The following is a 23,947-nucleotide window of genomic DNA, read 5'->3' as shown; positions in this document are numbered from 1 at the left end:
TTCAAACAATATTATCGTTTATCGCAATAATTTTTGAGACAATTAATCGTTCAGTAAAATTTGTTATCGTGACAGGCCTGTCATGTCGGATTTTAATTTCCTTGCCCACATGCAGGTGCGCACAGAAGAACAGATTTTTACGGTTACGAGGGTTTGTTTTAATGAGGTAGAATTGAGACTGGGGGACGTCAGGAGGGAACGAGAGTCCAGGTAGGTTCGGGGGTCCCGGGCCGCAGCGGATCAGAACTGTTTGGAGGTGCCCACCAACGAGACGCGCCTGACCGGTGGAGTTCCAGGCTTGGCTCCGGGAAGCGGGATCAAGATCTGAGAGGTAACGAAGAGAAAAAGGACAAAATGACTGGACAATACTTAACATGGATTTTGTGAGAACTTAAGGCTGAGTCTGACCAACAAGTGGTAACCATCGAGCGATGACTGGTGGTTCCACCGCTTCTTAAGAAGCCAGCCGCTGGTTACCGGAATCCAATGCAGGTGCGTCAGGCTGTCAAACTCCTCCGCGTAGCTCGTCTCTGGAAAGATCCCTCACTCCAACCTGAATCCTGACAAGGCCTGTGTGTATATAATTATTAAGATTAAGGTTTTGAAATCTGCAGAGACGAGATTTCTAAATCAACATAAAAGAGTTTAAACTTAAAGCTACACCCTCTGTTGTAAGTTTGACTATTTAAATAGCAACTGGGGAAAAAAGCATATACAGTGCTGGACATGTTTACTTATGGAAGCGTTAAACTGCCAGAGCTAAGAAATAAATTCTGGAGTTGTATCTTGTTATAACGAGATACAAAAGTTGACAAAAACATTAAGATTTCTCTTTTTAAAGAGATATAGACACAAGCCCCATCGGTGCAGTGAAATTCACTAAATTATCTGAAGCATCCTGTAGACTTCCAACATCCTGCAGGCGAGATTCCCCTCACCTGTTCAAGAATACAGCCAGTTCCAGGTCCAATTACCCTGGAAACAACATGCCCTGGGACTCTATCATTCTATAGAAAGCAGGAGAAAACACGTCAGCCATAAAATGACCGTCAAAACCCAAAGTACTCTCACTAACACTGAAACCTACGGTGGCCGACAGGTGCAAATGCGCAGCAAAAGAGAAAACATGCAAACAAAAAAGAAGACACCCCCGAATGAAATGCAGCAAACAAAAAGAGAGACGCAAACACCCCCGAATGAAATGCAGCAAATAAAAAGAGAGACGCAAACACCCCCGAATGAAATGCAGCAAATAAAAAGAGAGACGCAAACACCCCCGAAAGAAATGCAGCAAACAAAAAGTGTTGAAAACGGAAGTGCTCCAGACCACTAGGGGGAGTCAAAGAAAATAGTATTCATTTCTATGGGACCAGATGCAAGAGTCAGAGAAAGAAATTTGAAAGAAAGTAAAGGTATCTCTCTGAATCTTGCATCTGGAAAGTGTGATTATTGTGAGAAGTCTGAAACAATAGAGCATGTTATTTTAGAGTGTTGTAAGTATGAAGAAGAGAGAAGATGCATGCTGAGAGAGTGTGTAGGTATTAAAGAAAGGTTTAATTTAATAGAATTTTTGAGGAGAGATTTCGGGAGTAGACATATTCAAATAATTATTCGGTATCTTAAAAAAACAAAGCTATTTCATAGGATATGAGTAGAGCAAGTTGGGTGTGAATGTGTAAAGAATATCAAAGAGGGGTATATAAAGTTATAAGCAAGTTGGATAATATAAGCAGGTGTGTATGTGTGGGGGTATGTTTAATCAGGAGTTAATGGAGGGAAAAGGTAGAAAGTGAAAGTTTATAGACCATCTCGAACCACACTCCATACTGGTAAGTGGCGGTAATGCTACTGTAAGTTTGTTGCCAACCGCCAATAAATACCAAGAAGAAGAAGAAGAAGAAGAAGAATCTTGCATCTGGTCCCATAGAAATGAATACTATTTTCTTTGACTCCCCCTAGTGGTCTGGAGCACTTCCGTTTTCAACACTTTTTGTTTGCTGCATTTCATTCGGGGGTGTTTGCGTCTCTCTTTTTATTTGCTGCATTTCATTCGGGGGTGTTTGCGTCTCTCTTTTTATTTGCTGCATTTCATTCGGGGGTGTTTGCGTCTCTCTTTTTGTTTGCTGCATTTCATTCGGGGGTGTTTGCGTCTCTCTTTTTGTTTGCTGCATTTCATTCGGGGGTGTCTTCTTTTTTGTTTGCATGTTTTCTCTTTTGCTGCGCATTTGCACCTGTCGGCCACCGTAGAAACCAGCCGTCGACAGTCACTTCTGCGTCGGTGTTACCCCGGCCAAGCCAACACCGGTCCCGTGCAACTTACTCCTTCTTAAATGTCCGACACAAGACAGCGGAAACGTTAAAATATTTAGATTTTACCTGAGTGAACTGGAGAAGAATAAAGGAAAGCGGTAAGATGAGAAAAAGATAGAAACATGCAGTTTCTTCTCCTCACCTGTTCGCTAATGCGGCGGAGCTGCTGCTTTCTGTGATGCTGCTACTGCCGCCGCCTCGCTCACGCGAGTCGTTGAAGTGACACGCGCTGACTGAGCCGGTGGTAAATAAGAAATTTATTGTCATTACAACATCATCCAAAATACCAGTTACCTACCAAACTGTGGATTTACTTGTGTTTGATATAGTTTCTACAATTTTAATGGGAGAAGAGCACAGTAGGATTGCCATCCTTTTCCCGTATACGGGACGCGATTTGCTCCGTATTTCTGTATGTCCGACAGTAACGCCTATCACACACATATAAACATTTAGTGTAACAATAATTACGAAACTCAAACACAAGATTTGTTAAGGTCAGCTAAATTTTGGCGGGAGCTAGTAAGGACCCCAGAACGCTTCGGACCAATGATGATGTCACGGTTGCCTAGAGACGGACACTAAGCCCCTTTTGCACTGCACCGCTGGACCCGGGTCGACCCGGGTCCATTTAATAATGGCGTATTAAGTTTTGTTGTGCTGCTTTGGACCAAAAAAGGTCTGAGCTAACTCCCGCTCTCCGGATAAACTCAACCGACGCTCGCCACAGTTGTTCTTATCTTCCCAAACTTCAGCAGTTTTCTAGTTGCTCTGCTGAGATAGTGTCATCAACTTGTGACATCACGCATAATGATGTCACAAAGAGCTAGTCACAAATTGAACTCTGCACACTTGAATTCTGCAGTCATAAGCATTGCAGAAGAGAGAGAGAGAGCAAGAAGAAGGATTGTGTCCCAACAAGAGATTGAAAAGGAAAGTTTTTCAAGATTAAAAGGAATTTCTCACAAACAAATAAAGGAAAACATGGGGCAGATTTTGAATTTATTTAGACAGAAAGGATCGAAAGTGAGTCAGCGCAATAAGGCTTCATCTTCTGATTCTGGAAATGAAGAAATACAGCAGATCTTGGCAAGAGAGACAGAGAAGCTAAATGGCATCTTGGAAGAAGTTAACATGATGTCCATTGAGAGACAGTCACTTATCAAAGCAAACGAGGAGCTGAAGAACGATAACACGGCATTGAAGCAGGAAAACACTGCACTGGGGCAACAAAACGCCGTCTTGGAAGAGGAAAAAAGCATCCTGGAGCAGAAGAACACAGCCCTGGAGAAGGAAAGAAATACGCTACATCAGGAAAACATCACATTAAAACAGGTAAATACCATCTTGGAGGAGGAAAACACCTTCTTCAAGCAGAATAATACGGTCCTGGAAAAAGAAAAGACTGCCATGGAGCAGAAATACACAACTCAAATCAACACCATGGAGCAGAGAATTTCCACGTTAGAACAGGAAAACACCAATCAGAGGGAGAGAATTTCCACATTAGAACAGGAAAACACATCTCAGAGGGAGAGATTAACTCATGCATTGCGGGTAAATACCTACCTGGAGCAAAGACGAAGGCGTTTGGAAGGGCAAAACTTTTTTTTTGAGCTTGACAACAGACACCTGCATCAGAGCCTCAATTTAAGAAGAAGGCGACATGAGCAGGAAAAAACCTCCCTGATGCTAAATATCACTGCTCTGGAGGTGAAATGCACTGCCCTGGAGCAGAAAAACGCTGCCCTGGAGGAAGAAAAGACTGCTATGGAGAAGGAGAAGATCGCTCTGGAGGAAGAAAAGAACGCTCTGGAGAAGAGAATAAACTACTTGGAGCATAAAAACAAGACCTTGGAGCTGATAAATGCCACCATGGAGCAAGTGAAGAGCTCTGTGGAGAAGGAGAACACCACCTTGGAGCAGGAAAACAATAACCTGCAGCTTGAATTGGAACAGCTGAGGGACAGAATAGAACAGGTGTTTTCAGACCAGCCACAGAATCGGCCGACTTTATTCAGAAGAGTGATCAGAGGCTTTTCCAATATGCTTCTGAAAATGTACCAAACAGGAACTCTCAGGTACTGGATTGAAAGATGGTACTTCTAAACTAAGAAGTGTCATGAGGGCTCCAAGCTTCATGTTTGATTATCGGTGGTCTCCATGCTGGCTTCCAGGGCTTTGTATTGAGTCCTGTCGGTCACTTTGAAATAGGAATGTGAATTTTTTTAATAAATGAAAATTGCAACCATGTACAAATAATGACACTGAATTTTTTTAGGTTAAAATGAATTCTGAATTTATTTTAACACTGAAAAAGTAAATGCTAATATACAACATTCAAATTTCAGAGGCATTTTTTACTCAAATTCTGATAATAAATTAAATAATTAAACTAATAAATTCACATATTTACTTCCATACATGTTAAAATACAGCAACAACTCCGAACTGTGGTCTGGAATTATCTGAAGATCAATGGTGAGCATTATTCTGTGTGTGTGTGGAGAGGGAGTATGATTTAAATAAATAAATGTTGCAGGTGACAAAATATCCCCTTTCCTCTATATAATTCATGCAAAGAAAATGATTACACACAAAATTGGTCAAGAAGGAAGAATAAGCAGATACCAAATAAGGGGTGGGTATCGTCCTCTTTTGTGGGGCCACTGCTTAGGGCAACATGCAAGAGGGCAAAACCTCTAAAGGAAGATAACTTAGGTCATGTGACTCAAATAAATACAACAAGGATGGTTTTGGGTCAAGAACAAAAGTTGAGATGACATCAACTTTTGTTCACTAAGATTGATCAACAAAGGGAAATTAAAAGCTGGGAAACAGTCGCTTTAAATGTTTGATAAAGCAAATAAATCGATTAAACAGTTGCTTTTTTCAGTGACTGTGGGAATTTGATAAATAACACACTATGTGTTAACCAGCAGGTGGTCCTAGTGGTGTATTCAATTCAGTTCAATTCAAAAATACTTTATTGATCCCAAGGGGAAATTAACTTATTACTGCATAAGTCTGTTGTCAGCGGTGAATATAATGCCGCTGTCATTGTCTCTGATATCATGCCGCTATCAAAAATGCTCTGCTATGTGTTTTAAAGACAGTCTCTTCCCACACCGCTTCGTCGGCCCCTTTTGCAAGATGATTCGTCGGCTGACTGTGAATGAGTACACACACTTGGCGGTTGTGTCGAATGTGCTGATGGGAATTTAGGAGACAGTGACGACTTTAAAAATATAAAGTCGAGAGAGAGACATTATGTTTTAAGTTGCTTTTTCTTCATGTGACTATAGATAGATAGTTTTTTACAGGAAAACAAACATTTTACCCACCAAAACTTAACTTGCGCTTAGAAAATAATTCGGCGAATCTGCAGCCCATCAGCTCACAGCTAAACTTACATAGAGCAGTGTCATTGAGAAACATGGCGGCGTCCACGGGGGCTGCAGATGCTGCTGCTGCCTCAGACTCTACAGGTCCAGCTTCCTCGGTTCCGAGCATGGGCAGTCCAGCGATCCAGTACAGTATGGTTCTGGAGCACCTGGTAGGGGAGAAGCGGCCCATTAAAGACCTGAGCCCCGGTGTTATGGGGGGTCTGCCGGTGCCTCTGAAAAGCGACGAGCAGAAGATGATAGAGAGGGGAATGGAGAGCTGCGCCTTCAAGTCGGTCCTGGCCTGTGTAGGAGGTAAACAACCGCACACTTGGGGGTAATTAGGTCACGTGTTAATAGAAAAATGGTTTATGGTTGTCACGTTTCTTTAAAATGGAAGAAAATCAGCGTGGCATAGATTCGTATTAAGGAAAATAAAATCCAGAGCAACCGACTTTTAGAAGTCACTTACTTTTGTGAATAAAGTCTGTAATTTGTGTGTCATTTAATCTAAGAAAAACGTAATTGTTAGTGAAAACCTCTGATGTTCTTTGGGGAGCATTTTTTTTTATTTTTTTTTTATTGACAATAAAGGGGTTTACAAAATAGCAGACTCAACGCAATAAGTAGCAAAACAGATAAGACAACAATGCCAGGGTGTTACATAGGAAGCACAAATAAAATGAAAAGCAAATAAATAAATAAAAAAGTTAACTTAGAAAGATGTTAAAGCGAGAGCACATATCCACTGTCTTAATTGCTTTTCTATTCCTTGAATACTGGAGAGATGTAATATATTGTTTGAATTCCACTTTAAAGGCTGAAAAGCGAGGTTTCTGATTTGAGAATTTAGATTTATGTATATGATATTTTGCGACTAATAAAATTAGATTGATAATATAAAAATGTTTGGTTTTGTTAGTGGGATAAGAGAAGAATCCAAACAACATATTTATATAAGTGAGGGAAAAGTTATCAAGAATTCTTTGGGAAATAAACGTACAAATATCTTGCCAGAAAATACAAGAGAAATAGCATGACCAGAATAAGTGACAGAGATCTTCTACATAGAGTTGGCAAAATGAACAGTTTGTGTCAATGTCTTTTTTGTATCGTTGAAGGAAAAATTTGCAGGGATAAAAACGATGGATTATCTTAAAAGACACTTCTTTGATTTTATTAATAATTAAATATTTAGATGGAAGACACCAGATTTTTTTCCAGTTCAGGTTGGGGGCAAAGTTATTCCAATAAGAGATAACATTAGGAACAGAGACGATGACCTTCTGGAATAAGGCACGTACATCACGGTTGTTCTTTCGCTTTCTTGTGGAAAAACAGATTTGACCAACATTAGTGACAGCAGCGTCTAGACCTGGAGGAGTCAGAACAGAAGTTACAGAAGACTTAAGAAGCATCATAACACCAGATGGGATGGCATCAAAAACAAGTGCAAATTCCTTTGGTGGTATGGGGAGACCAAACCTTTCTAGAAGTTCAGAATAAGACATTAAGACACCATCAGGTCTAAAAAGCTGCTGAACCAAGATGATTCCATGTTCAAACCAATTTTCCAAGAATAAAGATTTATGCTTGTACAAAATGTCTCCATTGTTCCAAATATAATATCGATGGGGTGAGAAATTATGCTTGTAAATTAGAGACCAGGAAAGAAGCATTTGTTTGTGAAAATTAGATAGCTTTATGGGTAGTTTTTCAATTTTGTAGTTGCAAAGGAGAATAAATTTAAGGCCACCAAGTTTTGAGAATAAATAGTTGGGTATAAAATTCCAGATTGAGGTTGGATTTTTGAGAAACTGTTTAATCCAGTTTATTTTGAATGTATTGTTTAAGGTTGAGAAATCAAGACAATTGAGGCCACCAAGTTCAAATGAGTTCATTAAGACTGATTTCCTGATATAATGAATCCTATTTTTCCATACAAATCTATAAAGCATTTTATCAATGATGTCAATTGTTTGTTTATTTACAGAAAGAGACAAAGCTGGATAAGTTAAACGGGAGATGCCTTCTGCTTTGGTTAGCAAAATTCTTCCTTGAATTGATAAATCTCTTTGAAGCCAAGAATTTAGTTTCTTTTGTACATTTTCTACAATAGGATTAAAGTTCAGAGCATTTCTAGAATCTTGATCTTTGTTGATCATTATGCCGAGATAAGTGACCGATTCTTTAACAGGAATATTATAAATAGAGGGTTTGTTACAATTTTTAAGGGCTAAAAGTTCACATTTATCAATGTTAAGGTAGAGTCCAGAGGCTCTAGAAAATTTCTCAACAATATTAATTGCTAAAGAAACCTGAGAAGCATCCTTTAAAAATAAAGTGGTATCGTCGGCTAGTTGACTAATTATAATATTTTTATCAGCAAAAGAGATACCTTTCAAATGGTTGAGTTTAATGAAATCTGAAAGTAATTGAGAGCAGATCAAAAAGAGGTATGGGGACAGCGGGCAACCTTGCCTCACACCTCGCTTTAGATCAAATCTGGGAGACGTACCAACATGAAGCTTGATTGAACAGTTAGCATTTTTATACATGGTTTTGATTGCAGCACAAAAGTAAGGACCAAAACCAAATTTCTCTAATGTTTGAAAAACAAAATTATGCTCAATGGTGTCAAAGGCTTTACGGAAATCTAAAAATAATATAAGGCTGTCATCATGGCACAAATCTGCATAGTCAATCAGATCCAACACCAGCCTGATGTTGTTGGCTATATGTCTTTGTGTCATGAAACCATTTTGAGTTTCATCAATTATAAAGTTAAGAACACTTTTCATTCTCATCGCAAAAATTTGAGCTAGAATTTTATAGTCATTATTAAGAAGGCAGATTGGACGCCAATTATCAATCAGAAGGGGGTCTTTTTTAGGTTTGGGAATTAATGTCAAAAGGCCTTGACACAGAGTGGGAGGAAGAGTTTGGTTATCAATGCATTCTGCAAACAGCCGGTGGAGGAACGGGGCCAGTTGTTCTGCGAAGGTGATGTAGAATTCTGAAGTTAGGCCGTCAACTCCTGGAGATTTGTTGAGTTTTAGGTGCTTGATGGCAGACAGGACTTCAGCAGGAGATAGGGGACTATCACAGACATTCCTTTGGTCATCATTAATTGACTTAGTTTCAGTAAGATGTGTAAAGAAAATTTCAGATTCACATTTATTATAGTGTGATTCATACAACTCACTGTAGAAAGTAGAGCAATACTTTGCTATTGTTTGGGGATCATCAGTGATAAAGTTGTTAATGTTAAGTTTTTGAATTGAGTTGAATTGACCACGGGTTCTTTCTAATTGAAAGAAATACGCAGTGTTTTGTTCCCCTTCCTCCAGCCATTTCCTTCTCGATCTCACAAAAGCCCCCTCTGCTTTCCTTCTGTATATTTCATTTAATTTATTTTGTTGAATGATTAAATCCTTTAAGTCATTTTCAGATAAATTTTCAGGTGAGATTTGAGTAATTTCAGTTATTCTGGATATTACATTTGTTTCTTCATCTCTCCTGGATTTAGATAGAGAGGCACCAAACTCTCTGAAATATTTTGTAACTTCAAATTTAAGGAGTTCCCAATTTCTAGAGAAATTGTTATTAATTAAGGCTTTTTTCCAGAAATGGTTTATTAATAATTTGACTTTATCAATTACTAGCACATTTTTTAAGATGGAATTATTAAGTTTCCAATAAGAACTTTTGAATGTGGGAGTAATGTTAGGACAGAATGAGGCAATCAATGATATTGCTTTGTGATCAGTTAAAGGTGTTGTTAATATTCTAGGAGTAATGTTATTCTTATGTAAGCAATCAGAAACTAACCAGTAATCTATGCGAGACATTAATGAGCGAGGCTTATTAGACCATGTGTAAGCTCTAGAGACAGGGTTTTTTTCCCTCCATATGTCTATGAGATTAAATTTTTGTATAAAAGAGGACAAGTTAATAGAAGAAGTATTATTAACACTTGGAGGCCATCGATCTAGGGAGCTGTTCAAAGCAACGTTGAAATCTCCACCCATTAAAAGAAGAGTATTTGGGTATTTTGATAACCAGTGTAAAAAGCTAGATTCTAATCTATCAAGTAAAAAATCATTTTCAGGTTTTGAATTATATCCATATACATTGGCAAGAAGGGTAATATAGTTGTTGATATTCAGGATTAAAATTATATAGTGGCCATTAGGATCACTTTCTGAGTGTAGAACAGAACCATTAAAGTTGTTTTTTAAAATAGTAACCCCTGCTGATCTTTCTGAGCCATGAGAAAACCATAACTCATTTCCCCATTGAGTTTTCCAAAAGGATGCATCATTTGCTACACTATGTGACTCTTGAAAAAAACAAAAATCAGACTTTTGTTGTTTGGCAAATAAAAATAAAGCTTTTCGTTTAACATTTTCTCTTAAACCCCTGGCATTTAATGAGAAGATTGAAAGGGACAATGTAGGATAAGTGGACACAGAAAACAACCCACAGACCCGGAATGGTGTAATTTAAACCATGAACAGAATGGAGCTAAGGTGATTTAGAATGTCAGATACTAAGACTTAGAAGAAGCTTGCAGTTTGGAACAGTATAGCTGCATTAATAACTATCAAGGACAATAAATTCAAAATGATATGAAAAGTGCTGAAATGCACAGCAAAGCAGAGACTGTACTTAACAACATAGTAAATACACTTAGCAAAGCACAGTCAAACCAGAATTCAATAAACATATAATTATTTTTTAAACATAGAGTGAATTAAGATAATGTAAATAGGCAAACTGCCTTCCAGAATTAGAAGATAGAAAAGGAACCAAATATTAAGTGTGTAGGCTTTGTAGGTGACCAACTGAGCAGAACCTGTGACCATGCCTATGAAGGGCTTGTTGTGTCCATAAGGACAGGAATGATATTCTGTCCAGTTGGGGACAGCGGTGACTTGATTTCTTTTCCCTCAATGATCACACGGACTCCAGCAAAATGGGCTTTTTTTCCTTCTTTCCGGGCTGCATCAATTAATGGCCACAGTTTTTCTCGCTGAGCCTTGTCAGCTGTGGTGAGATCCTCTGTAAACCTCAGCCTGTTTTCCTTCAGAAAGCTGCTGCTCTTGGCCATTTTCCATACCAGGTCGCGGGATGATCTGTTGGTGAAGCGGATCATAGTGGTTCTCGGCGCCCTCTGTTGGTCGTTGAAGCGACCCAGACGATGAGCGATGTCAATACTTTCTTTCATCTTTACCTGGTTCTCTCCAACAACAGCACAGCAGATGTCGCTAACTTTGGCTCTGATGTTTTCATGCTTATCTTCTGGGATTCCGTGTAGCCTTAAATTCCATCTACGTTGGTATCGTTCAGTTTCGTTTATTCTCATTTCTACTTCAGCCATTTTCTGCACAGTGTTTTCCGATATGGAGCTCACAGCTTTCACGTCGGATTTTAGCGTTTCAATTTCCGTAAAAATGAAGTCAATTGACTTCTTCAGAGCATCGATGCTAATGGTGTTACAGCTGACCATATTTTCTAATTTATCAGAGCGATCATTGATTATCTTAGCGATGTTGTCTTGTAATTGAAAGAGAGACAAGTCACCTTTTAGTTTCTTTTCCTCTGGTTTAGCAGGGGTATCTGGGTCAGAATCCAGTAGAGGAGACAGATCAGGGCTCTGTCTGTCCATGGAACCAATATAGTTATGATCGGAGGCAGGGATACCTGCAGCTGGATCAGATGGGGAGCAAATCCGGGGACCACTAGCTGCAGTCGATGACATCGTGTCTTTGTGCAAGTCTGAAGCTATAGATTTAGATTTAGATTTCCCTTTCTCTTTTCTTTTAAGGCTGTGCTCCGATCGTTGCATCGTAGTATACGTTGATCTGGAAGATGACCGTTGAACCCAGAGGTTAGCTTGTTAGCTCCTAGTCTTTTCTCGTCCTTGAACGCAGTCTTAACAACAATGTGACTCTTGATCAGGTTGAATAGAACAAACATAGAGGTTACAGACATTCCTGGATCAAAAAGAGAGCATTATGTTGGCAAGGAGGACTGAAAATTGAAATCTGTGTCTCAGCTACATCACACAGCGACTGGTCCGGTCGCCATCTTGGTCCCGAACGTCTTTGGGGAGCATTAGTAAACAAAACAGCATCATGAAGACGAATACAGGTCAGGGGTCAAGTTGAGAAGTTTAAAAATAGACATAGGAATAATGGATCACATGAACCTAAAAGGTTTATTCCATTTATGGAAATAAACTTTCAGAACTCATTCAGGGGTAACTGGAGGAGTTATCACAGCTTTAGCTGCTTTGCAAAGAAGAACCCAGCCAAAAAAAACAAAACGTGCATCATGTTCCTTCACAGTTTTTCATTACTTTGGTTTGGCCTGTCCGATCAAATGCCAATACAAAACAACAACAAAGCTTTTGGTCGTAACGTGACAAATTGTGAGGCAGGTTTAAATTTGGTTAACACTGATGAGAGTGTGTTGTTCACCGTCAGTGGCAGTGCTTGTAGCGAGTCCTATTTGTATCTGATAATGGAGCGTTTATCTTTCCACAGGGTTTGTTCTCGGAGGAGCTTTTGGTGTGTTCACAGCTGGTATCGACACCAATGTCGGCTTCGACCCCAAAGACCCGCTGAGGACCCCGACGGCCCGAGAAGTCCTTAAAGACATGGGCCAGAGGGGCATGTCGTACGCCAAGAACTTTGCTATTGTGGGCGCCATGTTTTCCTGCACTGAGTGCATCATTGAATCAGTGAGTGACATCATTTCCTGTTTTGTCCGACGTGACACCTGTTGTGAAATTTTGTATCGTCATTTTGATTGTGCGTGTTATTTATTTATTTATTATTATTATTATTATTATTATTATTATTATTGTAAAGAATTTATAATATTTTTTACCAAAATATCTAAATATTGATCTTGCTGTTTTAACCTTCGAGGAAAGGGGTTAGAGCGCCCTCTGCTGATTAAATCTGAATATTACTCAAAATGGTGTTTAAACTTTATCACAAAGTGAAACACATTATATTTATTGATCTGTCAGTTTATTTCATTCATTTACACTTTAAGATAAACATATCACATGTTACAAACGTTTTGAATGATAAGTAGTTGGAAGGAAAAATATCTTTATAGTCTACCGCTTCTCTGAAAAGTTAATTGAATATACCATAAGCAGCTACGCATCAATTAACCATCCATGTAGAAGATACATCTTTAAATGTAAAACTAACAATGTATATAAGAAAGATATATTATCTTTGCAATGATGCAGCACTCTACTGACACAGATGGATGTTTGAAAGCCTTTATTTCTGTTAATTATGATGATTTTCCACTTGCAGGTGATGAAAAGATGACATTTAAAATTAGAATATTACACCAGACCAATAAAAAAATTCTGTAAAAATATAGAAATGTGAGATTAATGAAAAGCATGTTTAATACCTGCTTAAAAGTTATTTTCAAAACACACTTTTAGCCCGACGAACGGCCCTCATCTAAACTTGTATTGTAATTTATCGAATATGACTTTAGAGGGGAAAACACAGTCTTTGTCCTCCAGTTGTTGTGTCTCTGTCCCCATGAAGGTAAATCCATCGGTGTTTTTGCATCTGTTTGCTTTGCAGCACAGAGGAAAATCTGACTGGAAGAACGCGGTGTACAGTGGCTGTGTGACCGGAGGAGCCATAGGCCTTCGCGGTAGGTAACCTCCTCCTTTTCTGCTGGCTTCACCCTAAAATTGGGCTCCGCTTCATGTCGTTCCACCATTTCTCCTTTTCTTCTGTCCGTCGTGCAGCTGGTCTCAAAGCCGGAGTCCTCGGATGCGGAGGATTTGCTGCGTTCTCTGCTGCCATCGAATATTACTTGCGATGAGACGAGAGGCTTTACGGACAAGAACTTGTTTTCTATGTGGACTCGCTGCGAGGAAGCCGGGGTAGAGAGAGGAACGTCGACGAACGTTGGCTTCAGGGACTCTGCTGGGACCTGAACAGCGCTTGCAGGGGCTGTTCCTGCGTCTCCAGTCACAGAATGTCATGAGCAGAGAAACTTCTGCACCCGGGTCCTGATACCGAGGCCCAGAAACCACTGTTTGGTTACAGGCTTGTTATATAAATTGACAGAATGTAATCAAGTAGGATTATTTATATTAAAGTTGTTCTTTTTCAAGTGGTTCGTTCACTCAGTAATTTTAACAATCAGAAATATTCCAGTGTCAATTTTCCTGACTTGGGGAATTTTCTGAAACATGCTATGCCTCTTTCTTTGTCAGTCTGTGTGTTCAATATGACGGCACTTTGGGTTGTTGCCAGTATCATTGTGCTTCCGATTATGAATTAAAGGAGATAAGAGGAATTATGCTCTTAGGCTTTATGTTGAATACTCTTTCTGACCCAACTCTGCATTTATCCAGACTTGGTACCGGCACAGGGAATCACTGAGTTCTGACCCCTTATGGCCGCGTTCGACCTCTTGTTACTGCACTGACCTCTCTTTAGTGATTTCTTCTTTCTGGCAGTGATCAGGGTCTGGATTGCTAATCTGTGTTTAATCTCAGTTATTTAATGTTTTATCAAAGACCAGGTCTGTTTTGATCTCTTTTTCTGTATTTACTTTGATAATCTTTGTCTAATATTAACAGTTTATTAATCTACAGAATTAAGAGTGACAAAAAACCCAGAAAATCTACATTAATAATTTTCTCAGACACAAAGTGAGTGCTTCAATATTTCTTTTAATTTTACTTAAAAAAAAAAAAGAGGGAAAAAGTTCACATGGACATTTAGTCGCAATATTACAGCATATTGAAATTCTTCTCAAAGGAAGTAAAATACAACAGTTTTTGTTTCATTTTATTCTTATATTAAAAATATCAAATATTACTCATTTAGCAGTGCTTGCATTTTCTTAAGATATGTAGGCTTGATAGCAGAAAGGTTGGCTTTGTATCGATTTCTTCCTTCTCCTTCCCAGAGACGGCCTACCTTTGTGTTACCCGGCCAAATTTCATCGACAAGCTGAACATGCAATGAGGGCGTCTACGCAAAATCATCCTACAGATAACACTGGTGCAGCAACACACTTGGAACAGGCTTGAAATGCAAGAAGAAGCAGAGGAAGAAAATAAAAGTCAACTGTTCCGTTTATGGTGTTATTTCCCCTCTCCCCTGCCGTCAACCCTCATGTGCCCTCGCTTGTCTACAAAGTGATCAGAACTGAACTGGCAGACTTATCTTCTCAGAACGGCTCACCGACCACGCGGTGATACAGAAAAAACTGGCTAAAAAAACAAAAGAAAGAAACATCACTACCTGGATAAACTTAAAAAAAAAACAGACTCCTTAGAGAATGTCTCTAGTTGCACAAAACTCTACAGGCACAAATATTATATATATATTTTCAAAATAAATAGGGCTAATTTTGGCCAAGACTCAGCGGAGAGGAGCGTCCTCTGTCCCTACGGAGACACAATCCTTGCTGTTTCTTGGAATGGCTTTCCAGCCGCCTCGAAAGTTTGCTTAGTCCCTTTAACACGAACTCACGCTCTCAGTGGAAAACATCCACAGTCCTACTCACACTCACACACATACCCGCACGCACACACACACAAACACACGAAGCCAGGAAAAACCAGAAAGGAAACAGAAACAAATGAGGAACATTATTATAAAACATGTAAATGCCATTTTTTTTGTTTGTTTGTTTTGTTTTTCTGGAATGCCTCTGAGCAGGAAACATAAACTCAGATATTGTCCTGTCCACTGCACCAGGCTGTGGTCTCTGCCCGGCCCCCGACCCCAGACACCCGTCTGAACATTTCCCGGTGTGCTCCCACAGAGGCCGGTCGCGTTGCTGCCGCAAAACCGTTTCGACTTCCTCTTCAGATGGGAGAAGCGAGGGACGGCAGCAGAGACGAGCGGTCTGCTGGGAGCAGAGCTTTAGCTGGAGCGCTGGGTGGTGGGGTCCGAGGTCTGGATGGAGTCGCTCTGTGTCACCCTCGCGGTCCGGGTGAAGCCCCCGGCGGGGTGGTGGCTTTTTTTAGACGTCAGTGGAGAAGTAGAGCGTGTTGCGCTTGAGTTCGGCGAAGGAGATCGGAGGATGCTGCAGGTAATAGAGCAACACCTGGACCTGGAGAAAGAGAGAGGGAGTGATTGCAGACCTTAACTTGCTGAGGTTCTTAAACTTTTCCATAGTCAACCTGTTGACTGTCAGTGCTGGGGGGTTAATGCAGAGTAATTCTAACAACCTTTGTTAACACCCCTAAATTGCAAGACACGTTTGGGGCCATTTTTTTTTTTACTTTGAGACTAGTTCTCTCTCTAATGTTGTTTTGAAAAAAATAAATTATGTGTTTGACATCATAGACAACCTTAAAGTCCACCCTTCCAGAATCTATAAATAACTCAGAATGTGACATAGGAGACTTGTTCCTGGTTTTGCCGTGACCAGAAACATATTTGTTGTTAATTGAAGCGATGTGAAAAAACTAAAATGAACAGAATTTATAGGATATCTTAAGGCTGGACAATAAATCAATAATATACATGGCGATAGACACATGATCAATATCAATAGATAATACGTCTGGTAGAATTTTCAATAATTTCGCTGAACTCTGATCCAAACCACATGGAATTCTGGGGAATGTAGGCAGAGGAAAGGCTTTAGTCACTCAACCTCTCATGACAAGCTAGGCTAGGATAGTGGCACCAAGTAACTCTCTCTTTGGTTACCTAGCAACAACCTGTTGGGTAGTTTCATGTTTCACCACCATGCCTCATAACTGCTTAAAAATAATTTTAAACAAAACAGCAAAAACTGTGGATAAAACAGGAAAGGCTACACCACCAGTTTGGCAGTATTTCAGGTATTTAAACAATAAACTAATCAATAATTATTGATATCGACCGATATGAAATCCTTGTGATAAGTTTTTCAGCCACATCGTCCAGCCCTTGGACATCCTAACAGAAAGCAGTGTCTTATATTCCAGTAGAAACACTGTTGGTAGCAGCACCTGTGAACAAACTCTTATTTAAATCTAGACTGTGACTGATATTCTAACATGATTTTGTTTTGATCTAAATCAGAGGCCTCATCGTCCAGGCCTCCAGGTGGCAGTGTTCTGCTATAGTTAGAGTCCAGCACACCTGATTCAGATGGATAAATTACTACCTCAGCATGCAGTCACGCTCTAAAGAGTCCTGCTAATAACTTATTTTTTTATTCTGGAGTGTTAAAGTAAAAACACATCTAAAAGTTGCAGAATGCCAGCCTTGAACTCTGGACCATCGTATTTTGCTACGGTTGTTGTGCCGAATGCATAAAACTTAGATCTGTGGAAAAACGTTGAAAACTTTGTATCCTTTCCACTTCACAGCTATGTGCAACTTATCAAGTAATATCCCAGTAAATTAGACTAACGGTTGTGGTTGGAACGTCCAATATGTGGGAAAGCTCAAAAGCCATCAGTTCAAGTGGCTGTGAATGATCCCATAAATCTATTTTTGAGAAGTTAACAATTGTTTAAAAAAAAAAAAAGCAATATAATTTACATTTCGAACCGATTTGAGAAGCATTTCTCTTCCAAGTTTAATACATTGCATAAATATTGGAGTAAAGGTTTTTGAACACAAATTATCCTCAGGACAAACTAGGAGCCAGCAGAGACCTCCTGCATTTCCACGCCGCCCGGTTTATGATGTTTACTTCAGACTTGTTTATCCAGCTTAGAGAAGAACTCTGCTCACATGAAACCCGTCAGTCAGGAGAGAGAAATAGATGGTGAAAAAGCTAAATACAGCTGGGAGAAAGGACCCTACTGAGACGGGTCAGTGGGCGATGTGGGAGTCAAGTTAATCTAGAAAACATGTGGAGCGGCAGCAGAGGAAGCGGCTCTTTCTCACTGTCCATCATAAAGATCACCGACGGAAAACCACAGGAGAATCACGGAGTAGCTCCGGCACAAATGTGAGAATTTGCGTCTACCATTACAATAATGCTCAGCACTAAAATCGTGTACCTGTGCCATGACATCATGTGACCAGATGTCGGAGGCGCACGTGATGTGCTGTCCCTTGGCGCTTTCTGACTCAGAGGGCCGGAGCAGGGTGGGTCCGAACACGGTGCCCAGGTTATGGAGGGACATTTTGTTGACGGGCTCCTTCTCAGCCACCCTGCAGGAACAACAAACAGGAAATATTTCACTAAAGGCAGAAAGGAACAGCAGAATGGGGGAAAAACAGAAACCAGACATGCACCGATCCGACATTAATGTCTGTATCGGTCTTGATGTTGAAAAAACAATGATAGATCGGGTATCGGTGACAATGTGCCTGATTTCATTTTAAAGCCTAATTTCCTGTAGTAGATAGTAGTGAAACATTTATTTAGGGTTAATAAGGGTTATGAACCAAATGCAGATCTAAAGAACCAAAAAAAAGAAGAAAAAAAGTGGCTCTTTGCATTGTAAACTTTGATGGTGTGAGTGTTTCTGCGTACCTTTTCAGGTGCTCCAGCAGAGTGAGGAAGGTCATGAGGTTGGGGTCGGGCAGAGAGCGCAGAAGGTGCATCATGCAGTTTTCCTTGGCTGCAGGGTCTGAGAGAGCTGAAGCAGACAGGAAAACACATGTCCAATTATGTCCTGACAGCCCGTTTGTTTTTCTTTTTACTTTAAGCATGATCTCCTGCAGCTGAGCAGGAAGTCCTCCCACCTATGCCCTCCATAAAGGCTGGGTAGAGACGGTCTGTGAGAAGAGGCTCCGGCAGCTCCCTGAAATACAGCTTAAGCGTTCCTGCGATGGCGTTGATGTCCATGTCACTCAGCATCACCAGGATGTCTTTGGTATCTGCGAATCACGAAGACAGACCCGTTAGAGACGGATCACACAGCTTCATCGCGGACTTTCAGCAGAACAGCTGATCTCTCTTTAGCTCCTCCCTCAGCGGACAGATACAGATGGGGGTCAAGGTTGAAAAAACAAACAAAAACAACAATTTAAGGTGATCTAGACTCTGACTGGTCACATCTTAGGGAGAAAAAGCAGCTGTGAGGAAAACTGAGAGACTGTTACTGAACACAGGACAGGAGAATCTGACAGCTGCTCTTCCTAAATACTAAAACCCCCGGCTGCAGCGGGGTCTGTCTTTCTAAAACAGACAATAAACACACAATATATCTCTAGGGAATTACATTCTCACTGAAGAAGAAAAAAACCCTCATTGTTTTGCTCATATCTATTCCAATGAATTTTGTTAGGAAGGAGCTTAGGGCTTTTCCCAAATGTAGAGTTCCTCAGTTGAGGTTTGACCGGTCAGTGTATATCCATTTGTCACAATCCAAGAAAGTTTTAATCCCAAATATAAAAACCAAGAAATTATTTTAAAATTGTTTTCAATCAGTGTGCAACGGTTATCCTTTCTTTAAAAAAAAGTGAAATGTTCATTTAACCCTTTATCAGGATATCTGCAAGTCAAATTTAAGACTTTTAAAGACATTTTAAATTCCATCATGAATAAATTTAAGACCTAAAAAACTATAAATAGAGAGTATAATTTGTGGTTTGTTTGTGGCTCTTGGCAGCAGGTTTGTGCTTCTCACACTGCATATGGCTCTCTACAGATTTAAACTCCACAATGCCAAGCTTAAAAGTTTGCACAGAATGCACCTAACCTTGTTGGCAATAAAATTGAAGCAATGGCAAAAACAAACATCATCCAGCCAACTGGCGATATATTTGTACTTTAAAAGGCTCGACATACGAGAGGTGACTTCGCTCCCTCTCCATTCACTTTGTACGGCAACAATTGCTTGAGCTTCTCTAGTTAAGTAAACGATGACAATTGTGCATGTGAAATTTTGCGATCATAGATGTAGGCGCGTACACTCGGGCTAGTGACGCGACACAGGAAAGTTGAAAAATGTTTAACTTTTGTCGCTGTCGCGTCCCGTGTGTTGGGTTTCACCCAGAGCGGCGATGACTTTTGCGAGTTGCTGTCATTTGCTCCTGTGTCGACTCCCCATGATAGACGCAAAAAAGCTAGTAAGGCTATATTAGCAGAGCTAGCATTAGCCTTAATTGCCTCGATTCACACAATGTGCACAACTCAAACTTTTGCTTGCCATAAAAGTTCCAAGAAAAAAAAAAAAACTACGTATACGTTGAATATATGAGATTACATACTCCTGTCATGACCAAATTTAAGACACGTGAATAACATATTTAAGGAAAACTTACATTTTGTTTAATCAATTTAGGACATTTTCAGCATTGTGGTGCTGGCTGTTTGTTGCTTGGTAAGATGCATTGCTGTAATTAAAACTCTACACTGCCTAAGATACATAGTCCGTCTACTGCAAACTGTTTGTGTGTATCATAATATACACAATATTATGATATTGTGTATCATAATAAACAGGTGGTGAGGCTTGGTTTGCATCATTTGTCCAAAAACAGGAAATGAACATACTTATAGAGTTTATGAGCATAAACCTGGACCATATGGAGAAAAGGGGTCTATTTCTAGAGTCAACGCTCAGTTTTACAGTGAGGTCAGTGAGATGGATTTAGACACTGTGGGTTTCAGACCTAGTGGTACAGAGCTAGGAAACAAAGTGGAGGCCTTACTTGTGTCGAATGCTAATTTGAGGGCCTGGATGTCCGTGGCCACCCCTGAGATCCTGTAGATTCCCACTTCGTCAATCCCCCTCTTCTCCACTTCCTCAATGCACTGGCGGACGATGTAAGGCACCTTGGAGCGCTCGCGCCTGCGGACGATCACCACGGTTAGTTCTCAGTTGGCGAGCAGGTTAGAAACCAGACAACCGACTTAGGCAGCCACAGTGCTTACTTTGTGACCACGTTGATCTTGACTCCAAACACCCCGCTCTGCTTTTTGGATGGTGTTCTCTTCAAGCTGAGGTCCCGACTTGTAAACTTCATGGAAAATTCCACCTTAATCTGCAGATTCAGATCCAGATATGCTGTAAAATGACTCCTTCAGACACACAAACGGAACTGTACAAACATCTCAGAGCTGCTCTGTTTCTTGTTATTACGGCAGCCATACAGATAGTCAGATCTGTTTGGGAGTAAAATGATCTGTTTGGCTTCAACAGAGCATCCAGCTGTCATTTTCACTTCCTGTGGATCTGGCCAGAAATACAGCTGCGCTAAAACAGAGTTTAATCAGTGGAGCTGCCTTTGCTGAACACAATAAATCACAAAGTACTGCTACAATTTAATTTTAAAGAGGAGTTTGCCGTAATTCTTACCCCATTCATCTCGATGACGTCCATGTGCCAATTCTTGGACTGCACAGTCTGAGGGTCCAGCTGAAAGACACAAAAGACAAACGCAGTAGTTAAAATCTGCTCTTTTTTTTTTTTTTTTTTTTTTTTTTACCAAATATGGGCAAATCACTAAATCCATGTGGTCATTTTTCCCCAGAGGAGAGCTGATAACGTCGCCACATTCTGGCTGAAAAGAATGACAAAGTTGTCCACAGAAACCGATGTTAGACTCTCGTGGCATGCTAATCTTGAGAAAAAGCAACACATTGTCACAGTATCAATGTATTCACATAAACCAGAACATCTAAATCTCTCTCTCAAAAAACAAACAAAAAAAGAAACGAGTAGCCTTGTTTTCGCCAGCTGACTGAAAGTGTGCGGCAACATGTTTGAATTGGGCAGCACTGTTAGTTTATGCTCCATAAATCCAAAGAATCATTTAAAAACCCCATAGAAATATTTTATTAGGTTTTTGAACGGTAACTTTTAAGAATCAGAATCTTCTCCTAGTGAAGAAGAAAAGATAATTTATTAAACATTTGCTGCTTTAAACAGCAAATTACTGCAAAAGAAAAAATCTTATAAGGTATTTTTAGTCTAGTTTCTAGTGCCAATATCTTAGCACACTTGAAATAAGACAAAACTTTTACAAGTAGCTTTCCAGCAAGATTTCTTAATTTTGATGAAAAAGAGCTAGCTCTACTGGCAAATTATTTCAAGTACAATATGAAATAATCTGTGGAACTAGTTCTTTTATGTATCAATATTAAGGAGTAACTTACTTAAAACAAGCTAATACATTTTGCTGAAAAGTTACTTAAAATTTGGTTCAGTCTCATTCCAAGTGCTTCAAGATATTATCTCTAGAAACTAGACCAATAATACACCAGTAAGATTTTGTGATATTTGCAGTGCTAATTTGTGCTGCGAAAAAAAAAAAAAAAAAAGACTGTTCCTGCCCGGTTTCGAACCGAGGACCTTTCGCGTGTTAGGCGAACGTGATAACCACTACACTACAGGAACTGGCTGGCTACCCCTCCCCCCTCTGCTTCTCTTACTGGACACATGAAGGCTCAGAGAGAGAAATAACCTTTGACCTGCTTTTTGCGTGTCCTCTGCATCAAATCTAAGTCAGCTGCGATGGGTAAAACTGCTTTCTCGCAGCTCCTACTTTAGGAATGAATGATGCCATCTCCGCCGTGCTTCCAGCACTTGCCCCTCGGCGGTCTCTCTGGGGTCCAACAAAAGCTCCAGATTGGCCCAGACACTTGGCCTGCTCCTCGATACATTCTCCGAGTCTGAACTTCTCGCCCCACGAAGCCCTTCGAGACCTCAGCGAGGGCAAGCTGGTGTTGTTTTAAGCCTCCTGGAGTCTGTGCACTCTGCATGAGGCCAAAACAGCTAAGTACTTTTTTATTGTCGGTTTCAGCATCTGCACGCCGCAGTCATGTTATTACACTTCTGCACACCATTAAACATCCTCTCTGAGTGCATTTCATTAGCTCATAAAGGAGCCATTTAGTTCTCGTTTCATGCATTCCTATTACTGTTCCAGGCTATTTTCCCAGCAGGGTGGGAGTTTGTGTCAAAGGATGGGTAATCACCACGACTGGGTCTGTAGACGGCTACTACCGGGAAGGGAAGCGGGACGCACTGAAAACGCCTCCTGTGGCTCACTGGAGACTCAAGGAAAACAATTCTTTTCATAGATTTTCTCCCCATTCCTCTCTGCTCATTTTAAAGCAACCCGATTAAATATGAATGTACGCAAACAGGGTTGTAAAAACAAAGAGGATCCATTACAGGCAGTGGCTGCACTCAGTGACCCTTCTGAGATCTGCATCTCCCAACTGGGCTTCTCTTTATTAAAAAGAGAAGAACTTGACCCACTGGCCTTCTCTTGGCTTTTATGGGAAATGATTTACTTTGACCCGGCGGGCATGCATGGAGCAAAATGACTTTGTTTTAATGTATGCTGAAGATTGAAACAGCAACTCTTTTCACACTAGTTATTTTTGTGAAACTTCAAAACTGTTACTTTTTAAATAGTGCATCTGTGTGGACTGGCTAGCCATAGCTTAAGAAAAGAAAAAAACAACTCACTATTTTGATTTATCTTGACGCCATTTCCGCTTCAAGCTGCAAATGTAGGCTGAAAGCTTTACGACTGAGGTGAAAGGTTAAATAGTGTCAAAGAAAATACAAGTTACAACTGCTTAGAGAGAATGTTTTGAATCTTTAGCCTAGCACTGCTTTAGCCATGCTCAAGAATTTGTTTTTGATTTTGATGCAATAAATGTTAACCCAATTGTCACGTTTACTTTTCTTCTCCTAAATTAATTGGGTTTTTTCCCCGAGGTCTCAACATATTCAAAAACTCACCAAATGTAATGAAAATTGTCTGCCTTGTAAAAAGTTTGGATTTCAATGGAATTAAAAATGGCCATGGTCAAACGGCTCTCTAGCGCCCCGTAAATTGAGATAGGCCAACTGGTAAATTTTAGAGAGCTGAAACTGGTACATAGATAGAGCCGCCTAAAACAAGGTAAAAGTCTCTTGGAGGTATATTCTAAACCCAACAGGAAGTCGGCCATTTGGGTCAAAGGGTCATTTTTGGCCGTTTCTTACTTTTAATACATGTCGAACTTGAGGAAACTCTTCCTAAGGATTTTGACCTATCTGCTTCATGTTTGGCGAGTATGTCCTTAAGAGTGACAATTCTTTAGGTTAAAACAAGCAAAGAAATCCTTTAAACCTACAGAACAGCTGTGTGCACTGATTTTCAGTGTTCTAGTCATGTCAGGTGCTCAATAAGTGCATTAGCTTTATTTCAACCATGTGTTGCTCTTACAGTGAACCCTACTTACTTACATGTGAGCACACGGCCCCCTAAACTTGACCTCACATATTTCCCTTCACTTTTCAGCCCTTCGGTGTGCTCAGCAGGAAGCATCCACATGAT

The 23,947-nt window shown here is 40.1% G+C and overlaps 2 protein-coding genes, 2 long non-coding RNA genes and 1 other non-coding gene across 9 annotated transcripts in view; 1 reads left to right on the top strand and 4 right to left on the bottom strand.

Annotated features, from left to right (window-relative positions):
• Positions 1-5: 5 nt before the first annotated feature.
• Positions 6-2,445, bottom strand: LOC111610063. The gene is made up of 4 exons (XR_002753482.1): positions 2,252-2,445; positions 939-1,083; positions 409-570; positions 6-324 (listed from the first exon to the last, which is right to left on the bottom strand). It is a non-coding gene; the product is annotated as an uncharacterized LOC111610063 (long non-coding RNA).
• A 3,269-nt stretch (positions 2,446-5,714) lies between these two features.
• Positions 5,715-15,324, top strand: LOC106700450 (translocase of inner mitochondrial membrane 22). Its single transcript, XM_023342268.1, has 4 exons — positions 5,715-6,008; positions 12,245-12,441; positions 13,322-13,394; positions 13,492-15,324. Exons 1-4 carry the CDS (start codon positions 5,747-5,749, stop codon positions 13,566-13,568), a joined length of 609 nt encoding a protein of 202 aa, XP_023198036.1. The 5' UTR covers positions 5,715-5,746; the 3' UTR covers positions 13,569-15,324.
• Positions 5,779-12,242, bottom strand: LOC111610064. The gene is made up of 2 exons (XR_002753483.1): positions 12,179-12,242; positions 5,779-5,863 (listed from the first exon to the last, which is right to left on the bottom strand). It is a non-coding gene; the product is annotated as an uncharacterized LOC111610064 (long non-coding RNA).
• A 9-nt stretch (positions 15,325-15,333) lies between the features above and the next one.
• The window catches only part of abr (active BCR-related), a 129,196-nt gene continuing 120,582 nt past the window's right edge, over positions 15,334-23,947 (bottom strand). For 4 of the 5 annotated variants that reach the window (XM_023342264.1, XM_023342265.1, XM_023342266.1 and 1 more), the window contains 7 exons: positions 20,968-21,027; positions 20,544-20,653; positions 20,321-20,460; positions 18,407-18,541; positions 18,195-18,300; positions 17,716-17,869; positions 15,732-15,821 (listed from right to left, as the gene is read on the bottom strand). In XM_023342264.1, coding sequence (XP_023198032.1) covers positions 15,732-15,821; positions 17,716-17,869; positions 18,195-18,300; positions 18,407-18,541; positions 20,321-20,460; positions 20,544-20,653; positions 20,968-21,027 — 795 coding nt within the window. Of the gene's footprint in view, positions 15,822-17,715; positions 17,870-18,194; positions 18,301-18,406; positions 18,542-20,320; positions 20,461-20,543; positions 20,654-20,967; positions 21,028-23,947 lie in introns of all 5 variants that reach the window. The other variant, XM_023342263.1, reaches the window with a different exon arrangement.
• On the bottom strand, positions 21,936-22,008 carry trnav-aac. The gene has a single exon. It is a non-coding gene; the product is annotated as a tRNA-Val (tRNA).

Source organism: Xiphophorus maculatus, chromosome 11 (assembly GCF_002775205.1).
Source record: "Xiphophorus maculatus strain JP 163 A chromosome 11, X_maculatus-5.0-male, whole genome shotgun sequence".
Lineage (NCBI taxonomy): Eukaryota > Metazoa > Chordata > Actinopteri > Cyprinodontiformes > Poeciliidae > Xiphophorus > Xiphophorus maculatus.
Note: the sequence above shows the minus strand (reverse complement) of the source record. Positions and strands in the feature narration are given on the sequence as shown.

Excerpts from the sequence above, each read along its gene's own strand:
- LOC106700450 (XM_023342268.1), top strand. The coding sequence starts at position 5,747 with ATGGCGGCGTCCACGGGGGCTGCAGATGCTGCTGCTGCCTCAGACTCT. Across the intron at positions 6,009-12,244 it reads GGTCCTGGCCTGTGTAGGAG|GGTTTGTTCTCGGAGGAGCT; the intron begins GTAAACAACCGC and ends ATCTTTCCACAG. Across the intron at positions 12,442-13,321 it reads CTGAGTGCATCATTGAATCA|CACAGAGGAAAATCTGACTG; the intron begins GTGAGTGACATC and ends TTTGCTTTGCAG.